This window comes from Anarhichas minor, unplaced genomic scaffold, assembly GCF_050575085.1.
Source record: "Anarhichas minor isolate MPS153535 unplaced genomic scaffold, ASM5057508v1 ptg000004l, whole genome shotgun sequence".
NCBI lineage: Eukaryota > Metazoa > Chordata > Actinopteri > Perciformes > Anarhichadidae > Anarhichas > Anarhichas minor.
In genome coordinates, this window is record NW_027466450.1 from 16,417,744 (window position 1) to 16,441,757 (window position 24,014).

A 24,014-nucleotide genomic window follows, 5' to 3' on the forward strand; every position below is an offset into this window, starting at 1 on the left:
TTGCCACTTGTTCAGGCAAACACACACGCCTCTTCCACACACACACACACGTAGCATCCCATTAATGTTGAATGCACTCATGTGAAATTGAAGCGGTTGCAGACGCCTCCCGTCTGTGTCACATATGGTGTAAATGTGACCGAGACGAACGACAACCTGTTGCACCGGATTAAAAAGTATCTGGTCTGGTGTTGATATAAAGATGGAGTACAGTAGTACAGTACACCAGTGAAAATACATCACATTTATTTATATACCTTTGCATCTTAAGGTGTAGTATTAAAAACATTATTATTCTTTTAAATGATGTGTGTAAAATTAAAATCTTTCTTTATTTGTCTCTCTCCTTTCTGTCTTTCTCTCCATCACATCATCCTTCCTTCATCTCTGCTCCCTCTTCCTCTTCCTCCTCTTCCAGCGGTGTCGGTCGTAACTGGGGTTGGGCGTCGGCAGGCAGCAGCATCCTGGCTGAGTTTGGGACTCTCCACATGGAGTTCGTCCACCTCACCTACCTGACGGGGAACCCGGCCTACTACCAGAAGGTACCGCTGGGATGTAACGTCTGTAATGCATCTTTTCCACCGCATGGTTTCCGCTCGACTCGGCTCACTTTGGGCACCGGGTGCTTTTCTCTATTTGGTTCAACGCTGCAGACTGTGACAGAGTTCTGTTGGCTGCCAGAGATTAAAAGCATTGCGGTTGACGGTAGCTTCGGCTAACTCCAACTTCTAGTATCGTCTCAGTTCGCTTGGAGCCTCGACCAAAAAACTACCAAACAATATCCACAACTTTAGCTAAGAAGAGCCGTGTTGAATTGCGTAACATGCAGCAGAAATGTCAAATCAATCAAACGAGAACAATTACAAAATAGAAATAGTCTTGTTGTGAAAACTGTAATTTAGCTTTTTTTATTCACAATGAATCTTTCCTGTCTGGATTAACACTCTGGTGTTGGTGTGGGTGTCAGGTGATGCACATCCGGAAGCTGCTCGCCAAAATGGACCGACCCAACGGACTCTACCCGAACTACCTGAACCCCCGGACGGGTCGCTGGGGCCAACGTAAGTACACCTTTAGGATTAAGATTAAGATTAAAACAGCACCAGAACAGCTTTACATCACAGTGTTAATACATTGCTTTAAAAAGCCCATTTCTGCTCTTTTGTTTTTAATGAAAATGTCGCTAAAAGAAGAAAAATAAGCTTCTGATCTTGAGACGCATTTATTGTTTGTCAACGTTTAATAAGAGAAGACTGTGCTCACTGGATTATTGATTCACAAGCAGCCCGTTGGGAGAAGAGTCAAGATGTTCCTGTGAGTTTTAAATGATGGTGTAACTCTATGAAGACACACAGGAGAAATTAACACTCGGCGACGGAGAGAGAGGAGGAGCAGAGTGGAACGTCTTTAACGAGGACAAATTGAAGCGAGCAGAAGAAGATAAAAGCGGGGACGACGACACAGTATTCCCAGTATATTGATTACATTCTGGCGGTTTGCCCGGGGAAATTAACGAGATCGCTGAGTGAAGTTTAGACGTGCAGTTAAAAACTCTTCAGGCCCCGAAAACTGTCATTTCTGGTTAAAGCCTTTTACGACGAGTATCTAATTAAAGCTGATAGAGCTACACCTTCACTGATCTAGTGTTTCACCCGGCGCCACACGCGGTGACGCACAAACCAGCAGTTTAAATGCGGTCAGAGACGTAAACAAACATCCATGCTGTCTGACTTTAGCACGGATTATATCCAAAGATGTTTGGTAAAGCTGCTTCTGCAGCTAGTGAAGTAGAATGAGGTGCAGACGTTTCTCATAATGTCCCATAGTCCTCTTTCACTCCTTTGAACTCGACTCATTTGCATATTTCAGGTTATTTATTATGATATGCATAATTACAAAGAAGCAGTCGTGAGCTTTGATCTCAGGCTCCCTGCATCAATGCTAAATATAGATAATAAAGAAGACATAAAGAAGTGTAGAAGTTAAAATGTAAGGATACAAAAATATATAGAATATGAAGTAGAATAACGTATATTTTTAGTAGACAGTAATTGCATATAAAGTATGTATATAAGTATATAAAGTAAAGTAAAGGTAGGGGACTCAGTCCAACAACCTGAGCCACCAGTTCACTACATTCCACAATCTTTAGTCTAATAAACTAACAAAAAAAAAAAACTCACAACATGTCAGAAAGTAAACATTTCTACACTTATTGTCTTTATTAAACAGAAAAGTACAACCTTCCAAATTCAAGTTTCCTCTTTCCCCGACCGAAGACGGGCTTCATCATTTACTCATCGTAGAGTTGATTCAACAGAAACAAAATGAAACCCTTAAATCTGTCTTAGTTAGTTATTACACTGTTCCAACAATCACCAAAATAAATCCTTTTATTCACGAGTTATGTGTGAAAATATGTCGGCTTCACACTGTTTTACTTCTGAGACGTTTAACTAAATAAAAGCGGCAAAAAATTAGCAGCTAAGCTTTAAAAACCTTTATTAATTTATTATTTTTCTCTGTGCACATTTCACCCTTTTTCTAAATCCTTTTTTTACCTTTATGCTAATAATAATCGTATAATTATGCCACTCTGCATGTCACGGCACATAATCAATGAACATGTGACAAATACAACGCTGAGACTTCAGAGTGCTGCGGAGCTTTTATTGTGACGTCGGTCCTTTGAGTCATTCCTCCAAACATTTATTCAGCGTGTTGTATATTTCCTTTCATACATTTTGAATCTTTGTACTTCTCTTCCTCCCCAGCGCTCAGCAGGGAGTGTTGAATATTCCTTCTTGTTTGTTTGTCATCATTCCAGTCGGGAGAGTTTCTAAGCCTGAGAGGGCGTTTAAGATGCTGCATGACAGACGTGGAGGGATTTATGGTTTATTATGTCAGCATTCCAACAGAACATTCAAACAATGTGGATATTTAAATATTCCTTTTATGTGTGTGCGCCCACTCTCCTGTAATGTGAGCGCTGTCATTCAGAGATCCGCTCAGGTCTGCTCTTTACCTCACTGAGAGGAAATGAAAACATGAAAGCGGATGTAAAAGTAAATATATTCTGTTGTTTTCATTCGTCCGGGGGAACGAGTGCCATGTTTAGTTTATTCAATTCAAAAACACTCCAAAGTAGATGAGAAGTAAACAATGCACACACACATGGACGGTGCCACTCTGTCAAAATACAGACGTTTTCAACAACCGCTGTGGTCCAGCAAGATGGAACCTGTGTTTCATGTGTTTTACTTGTGAAATGGAGGAGCTCATTAATGGATGGATAGGTGGAGGAGGAGCTCATTAATGGATGGATAGGTGGAGGAGGAGCTCATTAATGGATGGATAGGTGGAGGAGGAGCTCATTAATGGATGGATAGGAGGAGGAGGAGCTTATTAATGGATGGATAGGTGGAGGAGGAGCTCATTAATGGATGGATAGGTGGAGGAGGAGCTCATTAATGGATGGATAGGTGGAGGAGGAGCTCATTAATGGATGGATAGGTGGAGGAGGAGCTCATTAATGGATGGATAGGAGGAGGAGGAGCTTATTAATGGATGGATAGGTGGAGGAGGAGCTCATTAATGGATGGATAGGTGGAGGAGGAGCTCATTAATGGATGGATAGGTGGAGGAGGAGCTCATTAATGGATGGATAGGTGGCGCTTGGCAGGCAGACTGATGCCCAAAGACGGAGACAATGAACGGACGGACGGATGGATAGATGGATGGATGGAAAGAAGGTGGATTGATTGATGGGTGGATGAGAACATTAACAGATGGATAGTTAGCTGGCGAGCTGCAGGGGTGACAGATGTTTTATGTTTTTTCTGTCTCTCTCTCTGTGTGTGTGTGTGTGTGTGTGTGTGTGTGTGTGTGTGTGTGTGTGTGTGTGTGTGTGTGTGTGTGTGTGTGTGTGTGTGTGTGTGTGTGTGTGTGTGTGTGTGTGTGTCAGGAACTGAGTCTTTCTTTGAGCCACAGTTTGGTTCGTACCTCGGTTTGGTGTGAGTTTGTTACAGCGTGAAAAATAAATAAATGCATATAAATGTGCTTCTTTAAACAGACGGAGTTAAAGACGGATTCAATCTTCCTGCTGAGGACTGAGGGGAAGTTTGCCCACAAGAAACTTTAGTATTGTAAAAATAAGGAACATTTCAAACACTGAACAAACACTTTCCTAAAAAGCAACAGGTCACAATATGCAGTAAAATTGAAAAGCGTCTATTATGTTGTGAAATTTAGAATACAGCACAATGCTGCGATTAATTCCACCTCGGCTGTCTTTAAACATTCAAAGCATTTGTCCTCCAGGTGATCGGCACATCTGCGGGATGCAGTCGAATGTGCGTTAGCATGGTGTGTGAGTGTGTGTCACATCCTCTACGACGTCGTCACACCGTCCTCGTCTTATACACAACTCTCTCTCTCGCTCTCCGTTGTTGTTGGAGCTGGAGCAGTAGAGTCGTTACACACAAACTTACCTGAGACAGTTTGCAGAGATGCATGCACAAAGGAAACGGAGGAACATTATGAAAGACTTTGATAGCTACAGGTTTTGGGATTTTCTCAAATATGGCAAGGCCGCCCTTTTCTAAGACGGTGGTTTAAGGAATGTATGCACGGCTGCATGTACACAATAACACCAGTGGAATATTCATTTTCATTGGCTGAGTAAACAGCTGAGTAGGAATATTGTCTTTTTTCGGAATAAGCGTAAAGAATTGGTGCGTGTGAACGTAGTCATTGACTCGCACGCCAATCCGCTTGTTGTGCTAACCTGAGCACACGTTGCTAACGGCGTGCAGCTAAAAGTTTGCAGGTGGAGCTCACGCTTGTGAACTTCCAGCATCACGTGCATCACTCTGCATGTCGTGTATCCTGCGTGCATCTTACTGTGACGGTCTGTCACGAATACACTAACTAGTGCGTGCACATGTGAGTGTGTGTCTGCAGTGTCTCTGTGAGCACATCTATTGATCTACCTGCATATGTACCGTGTATATGTGTTGCAGTCTGACACCTGGACACGTTCATTTGCTTCCATTCCACCTTGTTGCCGTCACCGGCTCAGTTGATTACAGCACAGCAGCGCTGGTTTAATTAAAGCCCAAAGCTGCTCCAACCTGAGCGGCTGCAGAGCACCGTGAGGAGGAGGGAGGGAGTTAGCTGAGAGGAATGTAATTAATGTGAAACCCAGAGGGGGCTCAGAGCAACACACAATGCCCTTGAATGTTGATAAATCTTTGCATCAGGTTTTTTGCCTTGCAAAGGTGAGAACTTTTCATTTCCTTCATTTCACCACATTTGCAGTTCATTCATTAAGATATGAAGTAATCATGACCGATCACTGCAACCTTGTCCTCTGTAGATTATGTGTGTGTGCCGGTAGCTGGGTCACTCTTTGCTTTGCAGTGCATTCTGGGTAGAAAAATGCAGCCTGCAGGAGCTTAAGGCAGAGGGGTGAGATGTTGGCACAAGCTGAAGAAAAATGCTGAAACCTCACAAACGGCTGCATCAAACGAAACAAAAGGTAATGAAACAATAGTAGATGTGCTGGTCTTATTCACACAAGCAAAGAAACATCTAAAACGTCCTCTCTATCTTCAGTTTGTCCTGCGACTTAAAGCAGCCGCCTCGATCTGTTGAGGTTACTTTAAATGAGACAAATCTCTGAGCGGTCGTGACCCTTTTCTCTCTCTCTCGTGCTCTCTGTGTCTCCTTCAGATATTCTCTCAACATAAATAATACAGTCAGAGATGAGATCTTGCTTTGTGAAAGCAGGTTTTCTGGTCAAGGATCCCTTTCGTTTGTTGTTGTAATACTTATTTCAGCCACACGAGGCTTCAAACTATAGAAAGACAAATATCACGACATGTTGCTTAAGTAAACATGTTTTTCTGCCGTGACATCATCATCGTCCACTGAGTCAGGAAGGCCAAAAATCACAGAACATTTTAAAGTTGTTTTGTGCATCGTGGGATTATTATTTACGTATTTCTGAACACCTGTAAAAGCTTCATTACAGGAACATTTAGACCGAGTTAGATTTATGAGCGCTGGTCTCTGGACACAAAGTTAACTCAAACAAAACAGAGACAGTCTGTCTGTGGCCCAAATGTTGTTTCACTGTGTGGAGATTCTTTTTATCGGCTTAAAAAGTGAATTTTTTTTGTAAAATATTCAAATTGAGAGTGCGTTTGTTTCACCCTGCCCACCACAGGCAAATATGTCTTTCATCCTAGGTGTGTGTGTGTGTGTGTGTGTGTGTGTGTGTGTGTGTGTGTGTGTGTGTGTGTGTGTGTGTGTGTGTGTGTGTGTGTGTGTGTGTGTGTGTGTGTGTGTGTGTGTGTGTGTGTGTGTGTGTGTGGTTTAAGTTACGAACATTTAAATTGTGAGGAGAATACGTGAATGTGGGCCTGTGTTTGGAAACTGTTTGAAGGGTAGAAGCATGTGTGTGCAAAAGTATCACTGTGTGAATGTGTGTGTGTGGAGTGTAGGTGTGTGTGTGTGTGTGTATAGTGTAGGTGTGTGTGTGTAGTGTAGGTGTGTGTGTGTGTAGGTGTGTGTGCGTGTAGTGTAGGTGTGTAGACGGTAGTTAAGCCACACTAATGAGGAATGAGGCTGAGCTCCTCTGTCTTAATGAGATCCTGCAGTGACTGACAGCCTTATTACCACACACACACTCCTCTTCACACACACACTCCTCTTCACACACACACACACACACACACACCACCCACTCCCTCTTTTCCCCTACTCACGACGAGTCTGTCAAACACTCCTTTCTTCATCGCTGTATTTCCATATAGTTAGAATGAATCCTCACTAGAACAGATATACATCTGACTTGTAACATTCAGGTTCAGCTTCATAAAGTTACAGTCGTTCAGATTCAATAACTTCCTGCTGCTGCATTCAGGCTCAAACACAGTACACGTTTAAGGCTGGGCTGCACCAACAAGAGTTAGAGACGGAGAGAGAGAGAGAGAGAGAGAGAGGACGTCTCACTCCAGAACTAAGAAAGATAACTCCGGACCGCCTCAATACGAACATGCTTTCACTCATTTAGAACCACACACACAGAAGGTGTTCGTGCTGCCTCAGCAGCCTCAGTGCCCTCGTCCTTCTGTTTTAACCCGGAGTGTGTTGGAAGCCTTGTGAAGACGTTCTAGAGAGCGTTTGAAGCCGGCCTCCTTAGCCGACCCTACGTGATCCGGATCCCTTGTTTTGATTGGCAGAAACCCAACGGAGAGAAGAAGAGTGGGGTTGTGAGAGTGTGTGTGTGTGTGTGTGGGTGGATGTTGACGGAGTGTGGGAGGTGATTGTGAAACTCAGAGAAAGGTAGAAGGAAAAGAGAAAAATACAAACGGCAAGAAAGTGTTTTAATCTGCGTTCTTATTCTCCTCCTCACTGCTTCTGGTGTTAAAGGCCAGTTGGAGCTGTGGGTGGTTTATTATCTCCTCTCTGATCTGATGCTGTGATTCAGCTCTTTACTCGTTCTTTGTGTTGTGCTCCCTGTGATACATCAGGTGGGGATTCTGTCTTTCATGTGCCAATCGCCTCAGACGTGTTTTCACATATTTTATTGTAAAAGAAAATGACTGAGAGCCTCTAGACAGGATGAGTTTCTGGTTAGTTAAACGTAAAAGCACTTCTCACAAAAAGCTTGTCTGTAGGAAGATGTCACAAGTGTCCATAGTGTGAGTGAATATAAGACTCTGCATTGTTAAAGGTCTGTAAGACGATTCTATAGGAACGTGTTTGTATACTAGGGGGGCTCTAGGAGAGGGCAGACCTCGGGCCTACGCCTGTTTCCGTTAGTGAAAGATAGTGCGTGTATCCGCAGCGTGATTGAGATCAGCTCTTTGGCCGATGGTTCACCCTGCCACCAAGTTTCAAGAGAATGGGGCCAGTAGATGTTCCCGTAGTTCTACCGAAGACAGAACCTCCTCGGTGGATATCAAAGTAAAAATATCACAATGATTCAAACTAAATCAGCCATTTCACAAAAGGTTTGATATCTTCAGAAATAAAGAAGAAAACCTTTGTTTACGTTCGTACAATCAGGTTGTATGTAAGTCTCATATTTCAAAGACTGCATGGTTAAAGTCTTGTTATATCGTGACTGTATTAAAGTATTACTGTATTATAGTGAGTGAGATTCTCTCTCTTTCTCTCTAATGAATTATTCTGAGCATGAACAGACCAGTATTGACTTCCAATCCAAAGAGAGAGGACGTCTGTACATCTTTTATCTACAGTATCTCGTCTTTTCCAAAAGTTTGCCCAACCGAGTTCACTGTGTTCTCAGCCAAGTCAACGTTATGAATTTTAAATAAGCTGTTTGACTTTCTGTGTTTTTAATTTGTGTTATTTGGTTAGAGGTGGTCTCTCTGCTGGTGTTTGAGATTGATCAGTCAATCAAGGTTTCTCTGCTGGCTTGTGGGTGAACGACCGGCTTCCGCATGAAAATAAACAGTTTGTAAAGAATTAAAGGACCTTACTCGGTATTTACTTATGTATTTACTGCACAATGAAACGTGTTGCTCCAGCTGGTACTCTCTCCAGCTCTCCTGCTCGGTGGTGACACAGGTGATGCAATCTCTCTGATGAAACCCAGGTGGCTCAGGGCTGGTGGTGATTCAAAACATTTTAAAGCGACCAAACTATTACAATTAACTGTCAGGGTTAAAGTTGTAAGACAAAAACACGGACAACGCTGTGGTAGAGACCTGTCAATCACTGTGTAGCCCCGCCCTAAAGCATCCCCTGCTTTATGGTCTGTTTGACTCTAAATGGACCATAATGTACTAAATGAACATCATGCTGTATTGAAGAAGACTTGAAACTAGAGATTGAGACCATAAACTCATGTTTACAATGTTTACTGAGGTAATAAATCAAGAGAGAAGTAGAGTCATTTTCTCATAGACTTCTATACAACCAGAGGAGTCGCCCCCTGATGGACACTAGAGAGAATGCAGCTTTAACACATGAAGCTTTGGCTTCACTTTACAGAACCGGAGGTTGCCACCTCTCTCTCTCTCTCTGTCTCTGTCTCTCTCTTTTTGTCTCTCTCTCTCTCTCTCAAAAGATAATAATAATAATAATACATTTTATTTATATAGCGCTTTAAAAGGCACTCAAAGACACTTTACATGTTAAAAACAGAAACAATAGAAGCATTTATAATAAGAACAAAATATACGACATAACAGTAAGAAAAAAATAAATAAAATAAAATAAACATGAAAAGAAAGAAAGAAAACATACATGACTGACTTTAGAGGTTAAAAGCAGATTTGAATAGGTGAGTTTTAAGTGGAGTTTTGAAAGTGGCAAGTGACGAAGAATGTCTGAGGTGTTGGGGCAGGGAGTTCCAGAGGGAGGGGGCAGCAACGGAGAAGGCCCTGTCCCCCCAGGTCCGATGCTTGAATAATTCATTGCTTCTTTTGTCTTCGTGTATCCCTCCGTTTACCCACGGGTATGTTAATCACATGCAGAAGAGAATCTCTTTAGGAGCGACACAAAGCATCAGATACAGATTATGATGACATTGAGCTGAGGAGATAGAAACACGGAGGAGGAGGAGGAGGAGGAATATTTTCCGTCCACCATTGCTCCCCCAACCACACTTGAGATTTAGGATTTACTTATGTACTGTACTTAAGTTAAATTTTGAGGTACATGTACTTTTCATAGTGTACTTATACATAGTGTATTGTGCTTTTTCCTTCACTACATGTATCTCATACATTTAATTACTTTACAGATTCAGACTACTAATACAACATTGTTATGAGTTAAGCTACACAGCTGCATATTATTAAGTAAGGTTGATATAATTTAATAGTATAACATGAAGTATTCTATAATGGCTCCTTTTCTTCACTTTAAAGTAACTTTGAAAAACTGCACAACCAACAAAAAAACTCTTTGTACTATTATCTGGCCCCTGAGTCTGAAATAAAGTCGATCTATCAATCTATTGCAATGATTTAGCTGAAGTTCACAAAAACAAATTAACATAAAATCAAACTAATAAAATAAAATCAAACTAATAAAGCAGATTTGCAGTTTCATAAAAGATTAGAATCCAGCAACTCTTAAATGCACATGTTTCTCTTCGTGTGTTCACTGACAATATTGTATAGGTCAGTGAAATAGACCAAAGTGCTGTTAGAAAATAGATGAACTGGGCTCAAAACTCCCTCTGGAGAAAATAGGTTATTTTCATGGAGTGCTGGCTGCGTCCCATCTCCTCTCTCTGTGATGTCCTGCTAATCAGGACGGCCATCAAAGCTGTGTAAACGTCCAAGAGGACGACTGAGGACATTGAAATGTGAGCACATCAGGGAAACAGTAAACAGAAAACCAGGAGAGAGAAACGCTGCCAATATTGTGTGTGTGCGTGTGCGTGTGCGTGTGCGTGTGCGTGAACCACCCCCACGGTTCTGATGGATGCTTTTGATGCCATATGTTGCTCTCTGCCAATAAAGAATAAATAATTCACTTTGGCTTTTCTTATCTCCTCTCACTGTTTATCCTCTCCTCCACTTTTTAACACTTTATTTATTCTCTCTCTCTCTCTCTCTTTCTCTCTCTCTAGACCACACCTCTGTTGGAGGACTTGGGGACAGTTTCTACGAGTACCTGCTGAAGGCGTGGCTCATGTCGGACAAGACGGATACGGAAGCTCGCAAGACCTACGATGACGCTATCGAGGTAAAATACAAAAATGTTATTCCCACAGCTCCTGACCACCTATGAGACACCTTTAACTTAAACACATTGTGTGTAATATGAAGAAAACAAATAAATACACAGCTGGGACAGATGAAATACTAATTGTAAAAGCTAAACATTAACTTCCTGTATCCAGTGTGTAGCATTAAAGCATGGTGCAATTAGCAAGCTGGCTAACTAGCAGCTAGCCGGCTAGTTAGCCAGCTAAGGCCACTACGCTTAAATGCTACACTGGTTACAGAAAAAGAGCCGGTGACAGGAGAGTGTGGATGAAGCTTAATTTTACACATTAACTCAAAACCTCACATTGTCGTAAATCTGTTTAGCGTTCACGCAAGTTAGCCCGCTACGACAATGGCTAAAAATGGCCGCCGCTCTGACCATCCAGCTACGTTGATCTGAAAGGGAGTCTCTGTTCTACTCCTATTCTATTTCTATGATTAAAAACACGACTTTACTTTAAACCGTCGCACTAAAGACAAACTCATAACTTGATTGTATTTCACTCCGCTTCCTCCAAATCCAACGTCCTCCAGGAGAGGATGCCACTAGCATGTTTGTTATGCGCAGCATGTCAGTTCGGTCGGTAGGTTACAGAACAGAGGTGCGCTCTTGTTTTCGTTTAGTAATAAAGTGAAAGTGTGTTTAGCAGGAAGCAGCTGTTAGCGCTCCGTAGCCGACGAAGACGTCTGTCAGTCATTAAGAGGGAGCAGATGCTGCAGAGCGGAGGGATGTGGAGGGATTTACATATTCTGCTCTTTGTTCTGTTTTTCTTCTGTTTGACCCTCATGCACATGCACTCAATGTCAACGTCTCACACACACACACACACACACACACACACACACACACACACACTCACTCACTTAATATTCCATTCGTAACCTTCACCGACGTTCCTGCTGTAATAAAAACCCTGTCGACCTTATCACATACATTTCACACATCCTACCTGCATACAAATACACTCATACATATATGTACACTTAATATTCTATTTGTAACCTCCACATCTCATACGCTCTCATCCACACACACACACACACTCTCTCCCTTCCCCTCCAGGCCATCGAGCGCCACCTGATACGCAAATCCAACGGCGGCCTGACGTTCATCGGCGAGTGGAAGAACGGCCACCTGGAGAGGAAGATGGGCCACCTGGCCTGCTTCGCCGGCGGCATGTTTGCGTTGGGCGCCGACGGCTCGCCCGACGACAAGGCCGGACACTACCTGCAGCTGGGAGCCGAGATCGCACACACCTGCCACGAGTCCTACGACAGGACAGGTGAGGAGGGACGCAAGGAAACACACACACGTACTTCACGTTTGAATAACGCGGCCATGGTAGCGCAGTAAAGGTTAGACAGTGGTGTTGTAGCTATTGTTGTCGTCGTCATTATTGCTATCGTGCTCTGTAAATGCACATCTGTGCCCTCAAAATGAACTAAAGCTTTAATGTCAAACTACGGAAGCCCTGAGAGTCAAATGAGAAACATCTCCACTACCACATGTTATAAATAAGACTAAATGCATTTATGTTTTCCCAAAACCAGATTCAAATTAATTTATTGCCAAAATAAAGACATGACAGTAATGTTGCATAACCTCCTAACACACTATATACCTACCTTGTGTTTAGAGTGCATGGAGAAATTGGGGATAATGGTGCACTTCAGCCTCTTGTGGCCGGAATGAGTATTACAACAACAAACAGATAAGATATCTTCAGATAAGACATGAGGAAAATTAAGATAATTCTCACCTTCCTCTCGGGATTTCCATACAAACCAGACTTTAATTTTTATTTAATTTATACTGTTTAAAGAAACAAAAACACCTTCAAGAAAAGTGATCAGTGGAGCAGCTGCAGTGACTTTAGGTCCTAAAACCTAAAGCACAATACATTCACTGTATCTTTCTTATTAATCATAGTCTTTCATAGAGACTGGCAGGTGGATTATTGTATATCATCCATTTAAAGGAGACCTTTCAAAACACCTGCTTGGGATGGTTTTTCCCTGACGAGGATCAATAACAAAGAAAGTGTGTGTGTGTGTGTGTGTGTGTGTGTGTGTGTGTGTGTGTGTGTGTGTGTGTGTGTGTGTGTGTGTGGTCAGAAATCGTGAGGTTGCTCTGAGAAAGAGGAGAGGCAACAAATGAAGATGGAGGGGGAGAGAGAGGGAGGGAGAGATAAAGAGAGAACTTTCTGGTTAGGTGACGGTCAGTCTGTCTAAAGTTGGCCTGTTAGTTCATAATGAGGTGTGTGTGTGTGTGTGTGTGTGCGTGTGTGTGTGTCTTAATCCCTTCAAAGACAGTCCTGTCACCACCTCCTTCAGCTCAGCAGTAATTTTTCGTAATACTCATCACACTTAATTGGCAGAAAACACAGTCGATGTAAGAAGATGAAAATGCATTAAAATTAATGAGCAGCAGGATTTGTATTGCTTCATCACACACACACACACTCGCTCTCACACACTCACACACACACACACACTCTCTCTCACTCACACAGACACACAATGTTTATGTCATCTCCTGTTTTCCTCGTAATCATTTTTTTCATTGTTTTACCTTCCTGACTTTCTTCCTTTGTCTCTTCTTCCTTTTCCTTCTTTCTCTTCCTTCTCTTCTCTCCTTCTTTCAACATCTTTCCCCTCCATCTCCTTCCCTCCTCCACTCCATCTCTTCTCCTCCTCCCCTCATCTCCTCTCCCCTCCATCTCTTCTCCTCCTCCCCTCATCTCCTCTCCCCTCCTCCCCTCCAGTGTTGAAGCTGGGCCCGGAGGCCTTTAAGTTCGACAGCGGCCTGGAGGCGGTGGCCGTGCGGCAGAATGAGAAGTACTACATCCTGCGGCCGGAGGTCATCGAGACCTACTGGTACATGTGGAGGTTCACCCACGATCCCAAATATCGGCAGTGGGGCTGGGAGGCAGCGCAGGTAAACAACAGACTTCTTCATCACTAAATGCATCCCATATTCATGTTGTGCTGCTTTTACACGAGCAGGAAGGATCCGGTGAGACTGAACGAGTTCAGTTATAAGAGCTTGTTGAACGGAGAGAAGCCGGAGTCGTTAACTGGAGGACAGACGTGAAACAGAGAGTTTAGAGGAAAGGTTCACCTCATGAATCATCAGCAACAGCTGCAGAGAGAGAGAGCAAAAACACAGGGGGGTTATGGGAAATGTAGTCTAATAATACTACAAATACACCTATAATTTAGGTAGAAATTAGTTTAGAACAGGTTGAATACAGATCTTAAGCTATTGTGACGAGCAGTTTTTTGAAAAAAAAAGGTTGTATTTTAATACTTTAACGTTTTTGTTTTTTTTAAATAACAAAACATTAAATATATACACACACTTTTAAAGCATTACGTTTCTAGGTTAAAAACCTCCGGAGCTAACGTTGGCACATCATTAACTAGCGTTAGCTCTTCTATGCTACGCTAGCTACTGAAGATCTGTAGCGTCAGCTTCTATCTTTATCTTTTTTATCCTGTTGTGGATATTTCCTTCAAACACATGTTGTCGACTCTTCTGTCTGCTTCATCTCTGAAATCCCTTTTTTCGTTTTTCTAAAATGAACTAGAGAGTATTTCTTCATGGAGTGCAGTTAGTGACAGTGTGGGCTCCATCGCAGCTTGGGGGGGCGGGGCTTAGCCGAGTGTCAATTGCGTGAGCGTCGCGGTCTAATTTATTGTCATTACGCAACACGGGGATGCAAAATGTTGTCGCCCATTCGCTACACAAGTAAAAACATGACAAACAACAACGTTTTTTATCCGGTTCACCTGCAGAGCACATGTCCCTGCAGGTGAACCGGATATTTATTCTTCTTCTGTGATTTTAACATGAAAGTAGAAGAGAAATGAAAGCCCTCTACACTCCTGACGAGAGGATTAAAGCGCTCGTCTTCTCCACAGCAGTCGACGTGTCTCCTCCGTCTCAATCTCAATCTCCCGCTCTTTTCATCCGCTCACGTTCTCTCACTTCTTTCTGCTGCCAGTCTTCTTGTCACCTGTGTATTTGAAGCGGTGAAGCTGCTCCTCCTCGTTTCCTTTGAGTGGGAGTAAGTGGCTGCTGCTCCCGCGGAAAGCAAATACATTTGTCAAATATTTATTCGGGCCGTCTCGGATGCTCCACTGATTTTATACTTTCTGCTCTCTCTTCTCTTATGTTTTTTCTACGTCTTAAAATCTCCTTTTCTTTCTTTCTTTCTTTCTTTCTTTCTGTTTCATTTAATGTTCGTAACTTTCTCACACGACGCCTGAGGCTCAAGCCCGACGTCTTACTGTCGTCTTCATACACACACTCCTCACAAACACCTGCAATCTCCTCTGTATGTTGCCTCAAAGCTCCTCCATACACACACACACACACACACACACACACACACACACACACACACACACACACACACACACTACCCCTGTACTCCAGCTGCATCCATCTGCTACACCAAACCTGCCTCTGTTTGTCACGCTTCCTCTTTTCACAGCTGCCATCACCTCTGGCTTTTACGTGTGTGTGTGTGTGTGTGTGTGTGTGTGAGAGAGAGAGACTGAAAGACAAGGACGGAGATAATTCTTTCAATTACATGCGTTAACAGTGAAAGTCGATAAGCTGTGAGCTGGAGTGTAACGCAGCCAGAATTTTTATGGAGGCACCAATTTCACTTTAACAAGTTCTCATTACAGATCAACAGAGCACACAGGTAGAAAGGTACGAACCGCCAGAGTCACCGGCTGCACGGCCGCCGCATTCAGTGTGTGTGTGTGTGTGTGTGTGTGTGTGTAGACGGGGGGGGGGGGCACAGTAGAAGGTGAATTTTTCTTCCTCAGAACCAAAACGACACTCGACATTTAGTCAGGAGGGTAAAAAGTGATATATTATATGTTGAGATATTCTCTCAGGTTTTGACCCTTTATGGGGACGTCACGGTTACTTTAGTGAGATCTGTTTAGTGTTTAAACTGGTTTAGATATTAGAGATGAGAAAGGATCAACGAGGGCTGCAGCGGATACTTCAGAACTTCATTCACAACGTTGACTTTTTCTATTCATTGTGTTCAAACCGGGTATTTATACATCAGGCTACACTGATAGTATTATATTATTATGAGAGTATTATACTAAGTGTTTCTGATTCATGTGATCCAAACATTTCCAATAACTCCAGAGCCCAAAAGTCCAAATTATTGAAAAATAGATCAATTAAATAATTTCCAAAATCCACAACTTGTTTTTATCCAACGACATATTCAGATTAAAATAAAATATGACCGATTAGGGAGACGGAAGCCACCTTAAAGGAATACTGAGACGCAGCGTTACGTTGAATCAAACCAAAGGAACGTTTTTGGAGAATGGAATGTAAATGGAGGCGTTGGTGGTAATCGTGTTGTGCTGCTGCTTCCTGTTCGGGTCTCTCCCCACGACTCTAATCTGTCACAAGCAAAGAAATTAATTAAAGCATGCTTCGTAAGCTTATTAAAATTAAAACCTTTTCTCTTTGCTCTTTTATTTCCCACCACTTCCCTTTCTATCGCCTGACTTCCTTCTTCTTTCCCTCCCTTCCTCCCTTCCCCCATTCCTCTCATGTTCTCCCTTCCTCTCCCTCTTCCTCGCCTCCTTCCCTCTCTCCTCGTCTCCTCCCAGGCCATCGATAAGTACTGCCGGGTGAGCGGAGGTTTCTCCGGAGTGAAGGACGTCTACTCCTCCAACCCGACCTACGACGACGTGCAGCAGAGCTTCTTCCTGGCCGAGACGCTCAAGTGAGCCCAAGAATACATAAATACATTATGAAAATGACGTTTGATGATTCATTTAATTAATCACGTCTGTGATGAACGCGATTAGGCTGCTAATGAAAGTGAACACACTGGCTTCTGTTGTTATTTCCAAGTGTTTTAAAGGCATCATCATCATCATCATCATCAGTGATGGATGAAGGAGGCTCTCTCTAACGTGGCTCTCTGGCTCCCCCTGCTGGCAGCTCCGTGGATGTTTTCTGCTGCTGGCAGTGCAGATGTTATGCAGTGCAGATGTTATTCAGTGCAGATGTTATGCGGTGCAGATGTTATTCAGTGCAGATGTTATGCGGTGCAGATGTTATTAGGTGCAGATGTTATGCGGTGCAGATGTTATTAGGTGCAGATGTTATGCGGTGCAGATGTTATTAGGTGCAGATGTTATTAGGTGCAGATGTTATTCGGTGCAGATGTTATTCAGTGCAGATGTTATTCAGTGCAGATGTTATTCAGTGCAGATGTTATTCAGTGTAGGCTTTAGTTGGAGTTTTTTGAGGTGAAAAATCCGCCCAAATTCACCTGTGAAAGTCCCGTCAGCTCTAATTAGACTAACGATGTTAAACTCACGTCAGGTTTGATCTTCGTCTCCCGTTTATGACCAAACTGGTTTCTGAATAAAGATCTAAAGACTTTAGGTAAACAAACAACGTAGAAAAGATGACTTAAAGCAGTGATTCTCAACTGGTGGGTCGCGACCCAAAAGTGGGTCGCGGACCCGTTTTCAGTGGGTCGCGGGCCTTTGACTGACCAAAAAAAAATAAGAAATGTGATTTTATTTTGAAGGGCATTTTTTATGCAGCGGAATTATTCCAGCATTTACGGTACTTGTTCAGCGGTGCAGGAAAAACACCGACCAGTGCGTTGTGAATCACATCACGTGATGCAGCTCAGCCAATCAAATATGGGCATTCTGACAAGTTTCCTGACTTGAGTGAGATGTACACACACCGTGACACACGGGGGAGAGACGAGGAAAGAGACCGCAGAGCAGGACTGTTGAGGTGTGAGTTGAGAAAGTCAAATCATAGGACGATTTCCAAAAGAGAAAATTGGCCAGAGAGACCAGAGTCATAGAGGTGAATTCTTCCAACACTAAATTCTCTTTTTAGAAGATGAGAAATATATAATATTGTGGCCTTTTCACTTCATCCTGAATGAACTGAATTTAAAGCTTCAGGGCAATTCAGTGAAAATAATTTTTCTAAAATTAATTTTGTTACGTAATTTATTTATTAATCCAGCCGTTATTTTACTTGAAATGAGAAGAACATTTATTTATGCATTTCTATGCATTATTTATAATCCATCCAGTTACATTTGAACAATGAGAATAATATTTGTTAAAATATAATTGATGTGTAGTTTCTTTATTTGATTTGGCAGTTGTTTACTACACAGAGACGTTACTACTACTAGACTTCTTGAATATAGATATACCCAAATTATATATATAAATATATATATATAATTTGGGTCGTGGGTCGCGGCTTGTCATTAAGGGGTGATGGTGGGTCCCGCAGCCAGACCAGTTGAGAACCACTGACTTAAAGAGCTGATGGCGTTCATGGTAAAACCTGCTTGTTCCTGTCTTTTTTTTGTTTTTTGCGCGTCATTCACTTCTTTCTTCTTCTTCTTCTCCTCCTTCTTCACCCAATCCTTCTCCTCCTCCCTTCGTTATCTCCCCCCCCCCCAGGTATCTGTACCTGCTGTTCTCCAGCGACGACCTGATGCCGTTTGAGAGTTGGGTCTTCAACACGGAGGCTCACCCTCTTCCTGTCCTGCACCTCGGCAACATCACGCTGCCCGGCAGCGAGCCGGCTCAGCAGTAAACGGACCGTTTGGAGGGGGGGGGGGCATCTTTTCTCCTCCACGGCACCAGGTGGGCTCCACCTGTACGGCCGCCTACCCTCCAAAAAAAAAAAGAAACACCACACCCCCACCAACACTGGATAAACTTACATTCAGCTCTACAGACTCGGCTGCTGTCTGGACTGCAGACGTCACCCCGAGGAGACGGAGGACGGAGGACGTTTGAGTCTCCACCGTCTTCTTCTTCTGTGTTTTACTCTCTCGACTCTGTCCATCTCTCCGTCTTCTCTGCTTCAAGCAGGAAGACGGCGGGTGTGCTGCTCAGCCTCTCCACTCTGAAGGACCGAGCTCCCAAACCGGAGGCTTGATTTACTTTCTTCTTTTTTTTTTTTTTTTGGTTATTATTTTTCGTGTTGATTTGAGATTTGACCAAACTCGGACAGACTTTCGAGCTGCTGCACTCAGAGTGCATTGTGGGGTTTCTGTGAAGGATTACGCAGTCGTGTCTGACGCTGTACCGATGGAAGTGACTTTTGTTTTTTTTGTTTCCAGGCAGACGGACTTGAGGACTTTGCAGGGTCTGTTGTTGATGAGGTGTGCTTTTTGTTTTGGACTAATCCTTACTGGGGGACACAGGGTTGAGTTCGCCCTGAGCCCCCCCCCCCCCCATTCCACTTCCTGTTTGATCTTCAGATGAACTCAAACCTTCAGTTGTGAGGGCGGGCTGTGGCGACAGCCCCCTCCTCTTCCTCCTCCTCCTCTTCTAATCCTCCTTTTTCAGAAAAGTGGACCATTGTAAGTGGAACAGTGACTACACGGTGACAGCAGCAGGCCTCCTCATCCTCCTCATCTTCATCTTTCCACGTTTAGAGACAACACCAAACATTCTGCTGCTACCGGTGTTCGGATGCTGCTGGGAGCTGAAATCTCTCCTCCATGACAAATAAAACAAAGTTTCTTTCCTGCTTCTCATCTTCATCTCTCATCCCACCTTCATCAATTTCAGGTCACGCATTGTGAGACGAGGCTTTTGTGTATGAGTTAAAATAACCTGCTGTAAATCATTTATTTGTGCACTTTGTACGGGAGGTCTGTGAAGAAGGAGGCGAGCAGAAGTGTAGCACTGAGCTAGCTGAATAAATGGCGTCTCACCCGCTGAGCTCACATCCCTCTTTTGCTCTGTTCCACCATCATCATCATCATCACCGGTTGGACCTCCTCTAACTGTAAGTTGCATGAACTCATCATCGTGTTCAAAATAATCTCTTAATGTTTCGGTCCTTCTCCTCTCGGCTACGTTTGAACCACAACAAGAAGAAACGCTCTGAGGCTTTTAGTCTCTTCTAGGAATGCTTTTTCATTTAATTATAATTTAAAATGCACATTCATTGATGAGTCTTTATAACTTCTCCTCTGTGTAAGAGTTCGATAGTCCTTTAGTCTCTTCTCACACGAGTCGGGAAAGTCTGGCAAAGTATGAAACACTTTATATATCTACATCTATATATATTTATATATATAAATATCATCCAAATCTTTAAATCTGGAGAAATTGAGCTCTGGGAGAAGTCAGGCATTCTGAAATGGAACCAATCAAAGACTTTTTTAAATATTTCTTTGTAATTTAAAATGCACATCCGTTGCTGAGTCTTGACGGTTTCTCTTCTGTGTCCGAGTTTGACAGTCGGAGAGATGAACTCGATGTATCGAGAGCTCGGCCTCGTTGAGAGAAGTCAGAGCTCAAAGCTCGGCCTCCCGTTATCGCTCCCGACACACGAAGCAGACTCGCTGCTCCGGTCGCTCCGATAACAGATGATACAGTCCGTTACTAAATATTACGGTAGACTCTGCTCCAGAGAGATTCACTGAACGCTGCGTCGATCAGTCACTCTGAGACAGATCTGCACCGACTCACAGCCAGAAGTGTTGCTGCAGGAGAAGCTTCTCGTTCCCGCTGACGTCGACGCTTCAGTCTGAACCCAACTCAAGTCCTGAGATTCAGAGACTCAAAGCACATTCATGAAACATCATCTGAACCCCTAGAATGTAGTGTGAGCGGTGCACAAGAATCAGACAAAAAATGATATAAATGTGACTTATTTTATAAATGAAAAGTAGTGATGCAGATTAAATAAAATAAAAAGATTTATAAAAACAAAGGAGGGGATAAAATGGCAGCAGGGGGGAGGAGCCTGTTGAGTTGAAATAATCGTGTAACTGTAGGTTAGAAAAAACTACATCCCCCATCAGCATAGAGCTTTCAGTTCAAGTCTGCCTGCTGCATGTTTGCAGAGATTCAACCATGTTCTGTTCTCAAGAGAAGAAAAGAAAAGTCACTTTGTTTTCAAAGAACAGAAACAATCGGCTTAATGATGGGCTCAATGTGTGTGTGTGTGTGTGTGTGTGTGTGTGTGTGTGTGTGTGTGTGTGTGTGTGTGTGTGTGTGTGAGCTCGTCAAGAAGCCCGTTTGTGTGACGTGAATCTGCGATGTTCAATATCAACCGACTGGTTTAGGTGAACGAGAGGAAACTGAATTCGACTTCTAAAGAAGATTTTTAGTAGAAACTAAACTAAAGCAGCGAGATTCTATTGTTCTGTTTGATTCTTTTGAAGCCTTATTGTCGGCCGATGTTCTTCTCACGCCCTTTGCTTTGAGTGCGTGTTGTCACTTCGATGCTCACTTACTTCCTGTTGTTTTTGTTTGCACACACATTTCCTGTCCTCTGAGAGACGCAGAGAAGAAACTAAGAGACAACCGCTCAGAGAGTCTTTGTTTAAAGATAATCTAAAAACGTATCAATGAACGGACCGACTGATCGATGCGTTTAAAGTCGTAGTTTATCTCCTTTTTCCTCAAAATGCGAAACAGCCTAACACGAAGACAGACGGAGAGAAAAGTCCAGATTTACGGGATAAAGCTGGAGACGTTTTCTCCTCTTTCTTATTCATAATATGACAGTAACCCTTATTTATACAGCACCTTCAGAACAGGGTTACAAAGTGCTTTACAAGGTTGGAACAGGAATAAAAACACTTCAGGACTGCAGTGAAATATGTTAATATGTTAAGTGGAAATAAAATACTCAAGATGAGTTCTGAGGAGTGATTTAAAAGATCGATCACTTTTATTTACTGTCAATTAATCCCAAAACCAACAGTCCTCTGTGCCGCAGAGTCCAACACCTACTAAAGACACGACATGTTCCGTCGTTACTGGAGTGTATTTTAAACATCGTCCTGCTGCCACAAATACTCACTAGACATCAAATGTGTGTTAATCCACCGCAGGAAGTAGTCCCCAACAAATCCACTGACGTTTGCTAAAAACTACAATACCCAGCTGCTTTTGGAGATAACTTTTCTTCAGATGTATTTTCGTGTTTTTTAGAGATGAATGGGTTTGGGGCTGCTAAACAGAGTTTTTTTTATTGTCATGGGATTAGCTGAGAGTGATATAGAATAAAGATAATAAGACATAAAACACTAAACATATGAAATGATATCTGCCTTATACTTTAAACGTCTTATGATGGAGGTTATATTTTGATATGTAATGTCAACATGTTGGTTTGGTTTAAGGCCAAACTTCTGAACCGAGTTTATATTTAATTAATCCCTTTTTATAAATAAATGAAACAGGAACGTCTCATAGCTCCTCTTCAGCGTGTAGATCAGCGTACAAACGTTCATCACATTATTCTCTCCATCATCTGGTATCATCTTCTCTTTCCGCTCAACAACCCATCGATGCAGTTCAGTGTTGGCTCTCAGTCTCTGACATCACGCTGACATCACGCTGACATCAACACCTATATCTTATGGGGGGGGGGGGGGGGGGGGGGGTACCTGGGCCATCGAGTCGCTGGGACCGACGTTGATTTTGAAAACTGAGTGTTCTGTATTTGTATTTTTACTGAACTAAAAAAAAAAAAGAAGATCAAATTAAAGTATCTGTAAATATGTTTAAAACTGAGACACAAATTCAATAAAGATGTTATGAAAAGTGATCAGAAACGAGGAGGATGTTCCGTGTTGTTTTTAACTTTCACCAGGTCCGAAGATGAAGATGAAGCCACCGAGGTCGAACACGGAAAACTTGCTCTAATATTAAGAAATGTGTTTCTGAAAACATTTGAGGGGAGAAATGAGCCATGCAGCTGCTGAATCTGTCTTTCATTGAAGATTAAAAATGTTGAGTTTTAAAGAGTTTTACGAGGAGGCGAGTGGCCTAGATCTCAACTTTATGCAGATGTGGCAGATGCCCCATCTCTCGAATAGCACCGCGGAGCTACCGAAACGCATCGCACTGCTGCGCACACACACAATGAATGGAAAGCCTAGAGATGATGGATCCTGTGGACACGCAGCATGTTATTGAGCCATGGATTCCTGGGAAAAATCCCAAGCAAGCGCTCTTTGCTTCATGTCTTTAACCTGCATTCTCTCTAGTGTCCAGCAGGGGGCGACTCCTCTGGTTGTATAGAAGTCTATGAGAAAATGACTCTACTTCTCTCTTGATTTATTACCTCAGTAAACATTGTAAACATGAGTTTATGGTCTCAATCTCTAGTTTCAAGTCTTCTTCAATACAGCATGATGTTCATTTAGTACATTATGGTCCATTTAGAGTCAAACAGACCATAAAGCAGGGGATGCTTTAGGGCGGGGCTACAGTGATTGACAGGTCTCTACCAGAGACGTATACGGCGTCTCTACGTCACTCCTCCTCAGTCCAGGTATGGTCACTTCCTGTTCACTGGTTGCAAAAAAAACAAGATGGCGCCGGCCAAAATCCAAGGGTGACATGATGACTACGTCCACCTCCGATATACATCTATGGTGAAATACGGCGTCTTTCAGGTTGGTTACAAATTGTCCTGATTGGACAGATTTCATTGACTCCAAAAGCAACTGCTTGATTCAAAGGATGGCTCCTAAAAATGTACCAAAACTGTACATTTAACCACTAAAACGTCTCAATCAAACACTGACCTGTTTATAACAAATAACTCATCATTTTAAATTAAAGATTCGTTCTCCGTCGCCGCTCTTCAGACGTGTTTAAAAAGAACAAAGTTTGGACAAAACCCACAGCGGCTTCCTCCGAGATGGCAGCTCTCGTGCTAATAAGAACCTTTTTATCTGCCGCAGGTTTTGTTTATTCACAGACTGCATCTGTTCACCATCACCAGAGTCACACGAGGTTCCCTCTTGAGTTCTAAAGTACTCGCTGTACTTTCACATTTAAACATTTAAATCAGTACAAAATGTTCAACAAAAAAAACATCAGCTCTTTTAACAAAGTGACTCGCCACATTCAGAGAGATCATTTCCACATTTAAACCTTTAAAAAAAAACTTTTTTATGGTTTTCGAGGTGTGTGTGAGTGCGTGTGCGTGTGTGTGTGCGTGTGCATGTGTGTGTGTGTGTGTGTGTGTGTCCTGGCACTTTTGGGCTCTTGGTGTGTTTGTCTGAGATAGTCGGAGGGGAAGCGAGCAGGTGCTTCCTGTTGCAAAGATGGCTGTGAACTGGAAAGTTGTGATCCCAGTAAGCACACACTGATAAGTTCGTGCATATCGTGAACTAAATATTGATCGTTGTGTGAGTGGTTTCATAATGTGCGTTTGTCTCTGCATTT

At 42.7% G+C, this 24,014-nt stretch overlaps 1 protein-coding gene across 3 annotated transcripts in view; it reads left to right on the forward strand.

The window, feature by feature from the left end:
• man1a2 (mannosidase, alpha, class 1A, member 2) overlaps nucleotides 1–22,394 on the forward strand; it is a 100,156-nt gene extending 77,762 nt beyond the window's left edge. For all 3 annotated transcript variants that reach the window (XM_076111305.1, XM_076111312.1, XM_076111320.1), the window contains 7 exons: nucleotides 419–542; nucleotides 968–1,061; nucleotides 10,619–10,734; nucleotides 11,821–12,040; nucleotides 13,523–13,695; nucleotides 16,416–16,531; nucleotides 18,261–22,394. In XM_076111305.1, coding sequence (XP_075967420.1) covers nucleotides 419–542; nucleotides 968–1,061; nucleotides 10,619–10,734; nucleotides 11,821–12,040; nucleotides 13,523–13,695; nucleotides 16,416–16,531; nucleotides 18,261–18,396 — 979 coding nt within the window. In that variant the 3' untranslated portion in view covers nucleotides 18,397–22,394. The remainder of the gene's footprint in view (nucleotides 1–418; nucleotides 543–967; nucleotides 1,062–10,618; nucleotides 10,735–11,820; nucleotides 12,041–13,522; nucleotides 13,696–16,415; nucleotides 16,532–18,260) is intronic.
• Nucleotides 22,395–24,014: the final 1,620 nt, after the last annotated feature.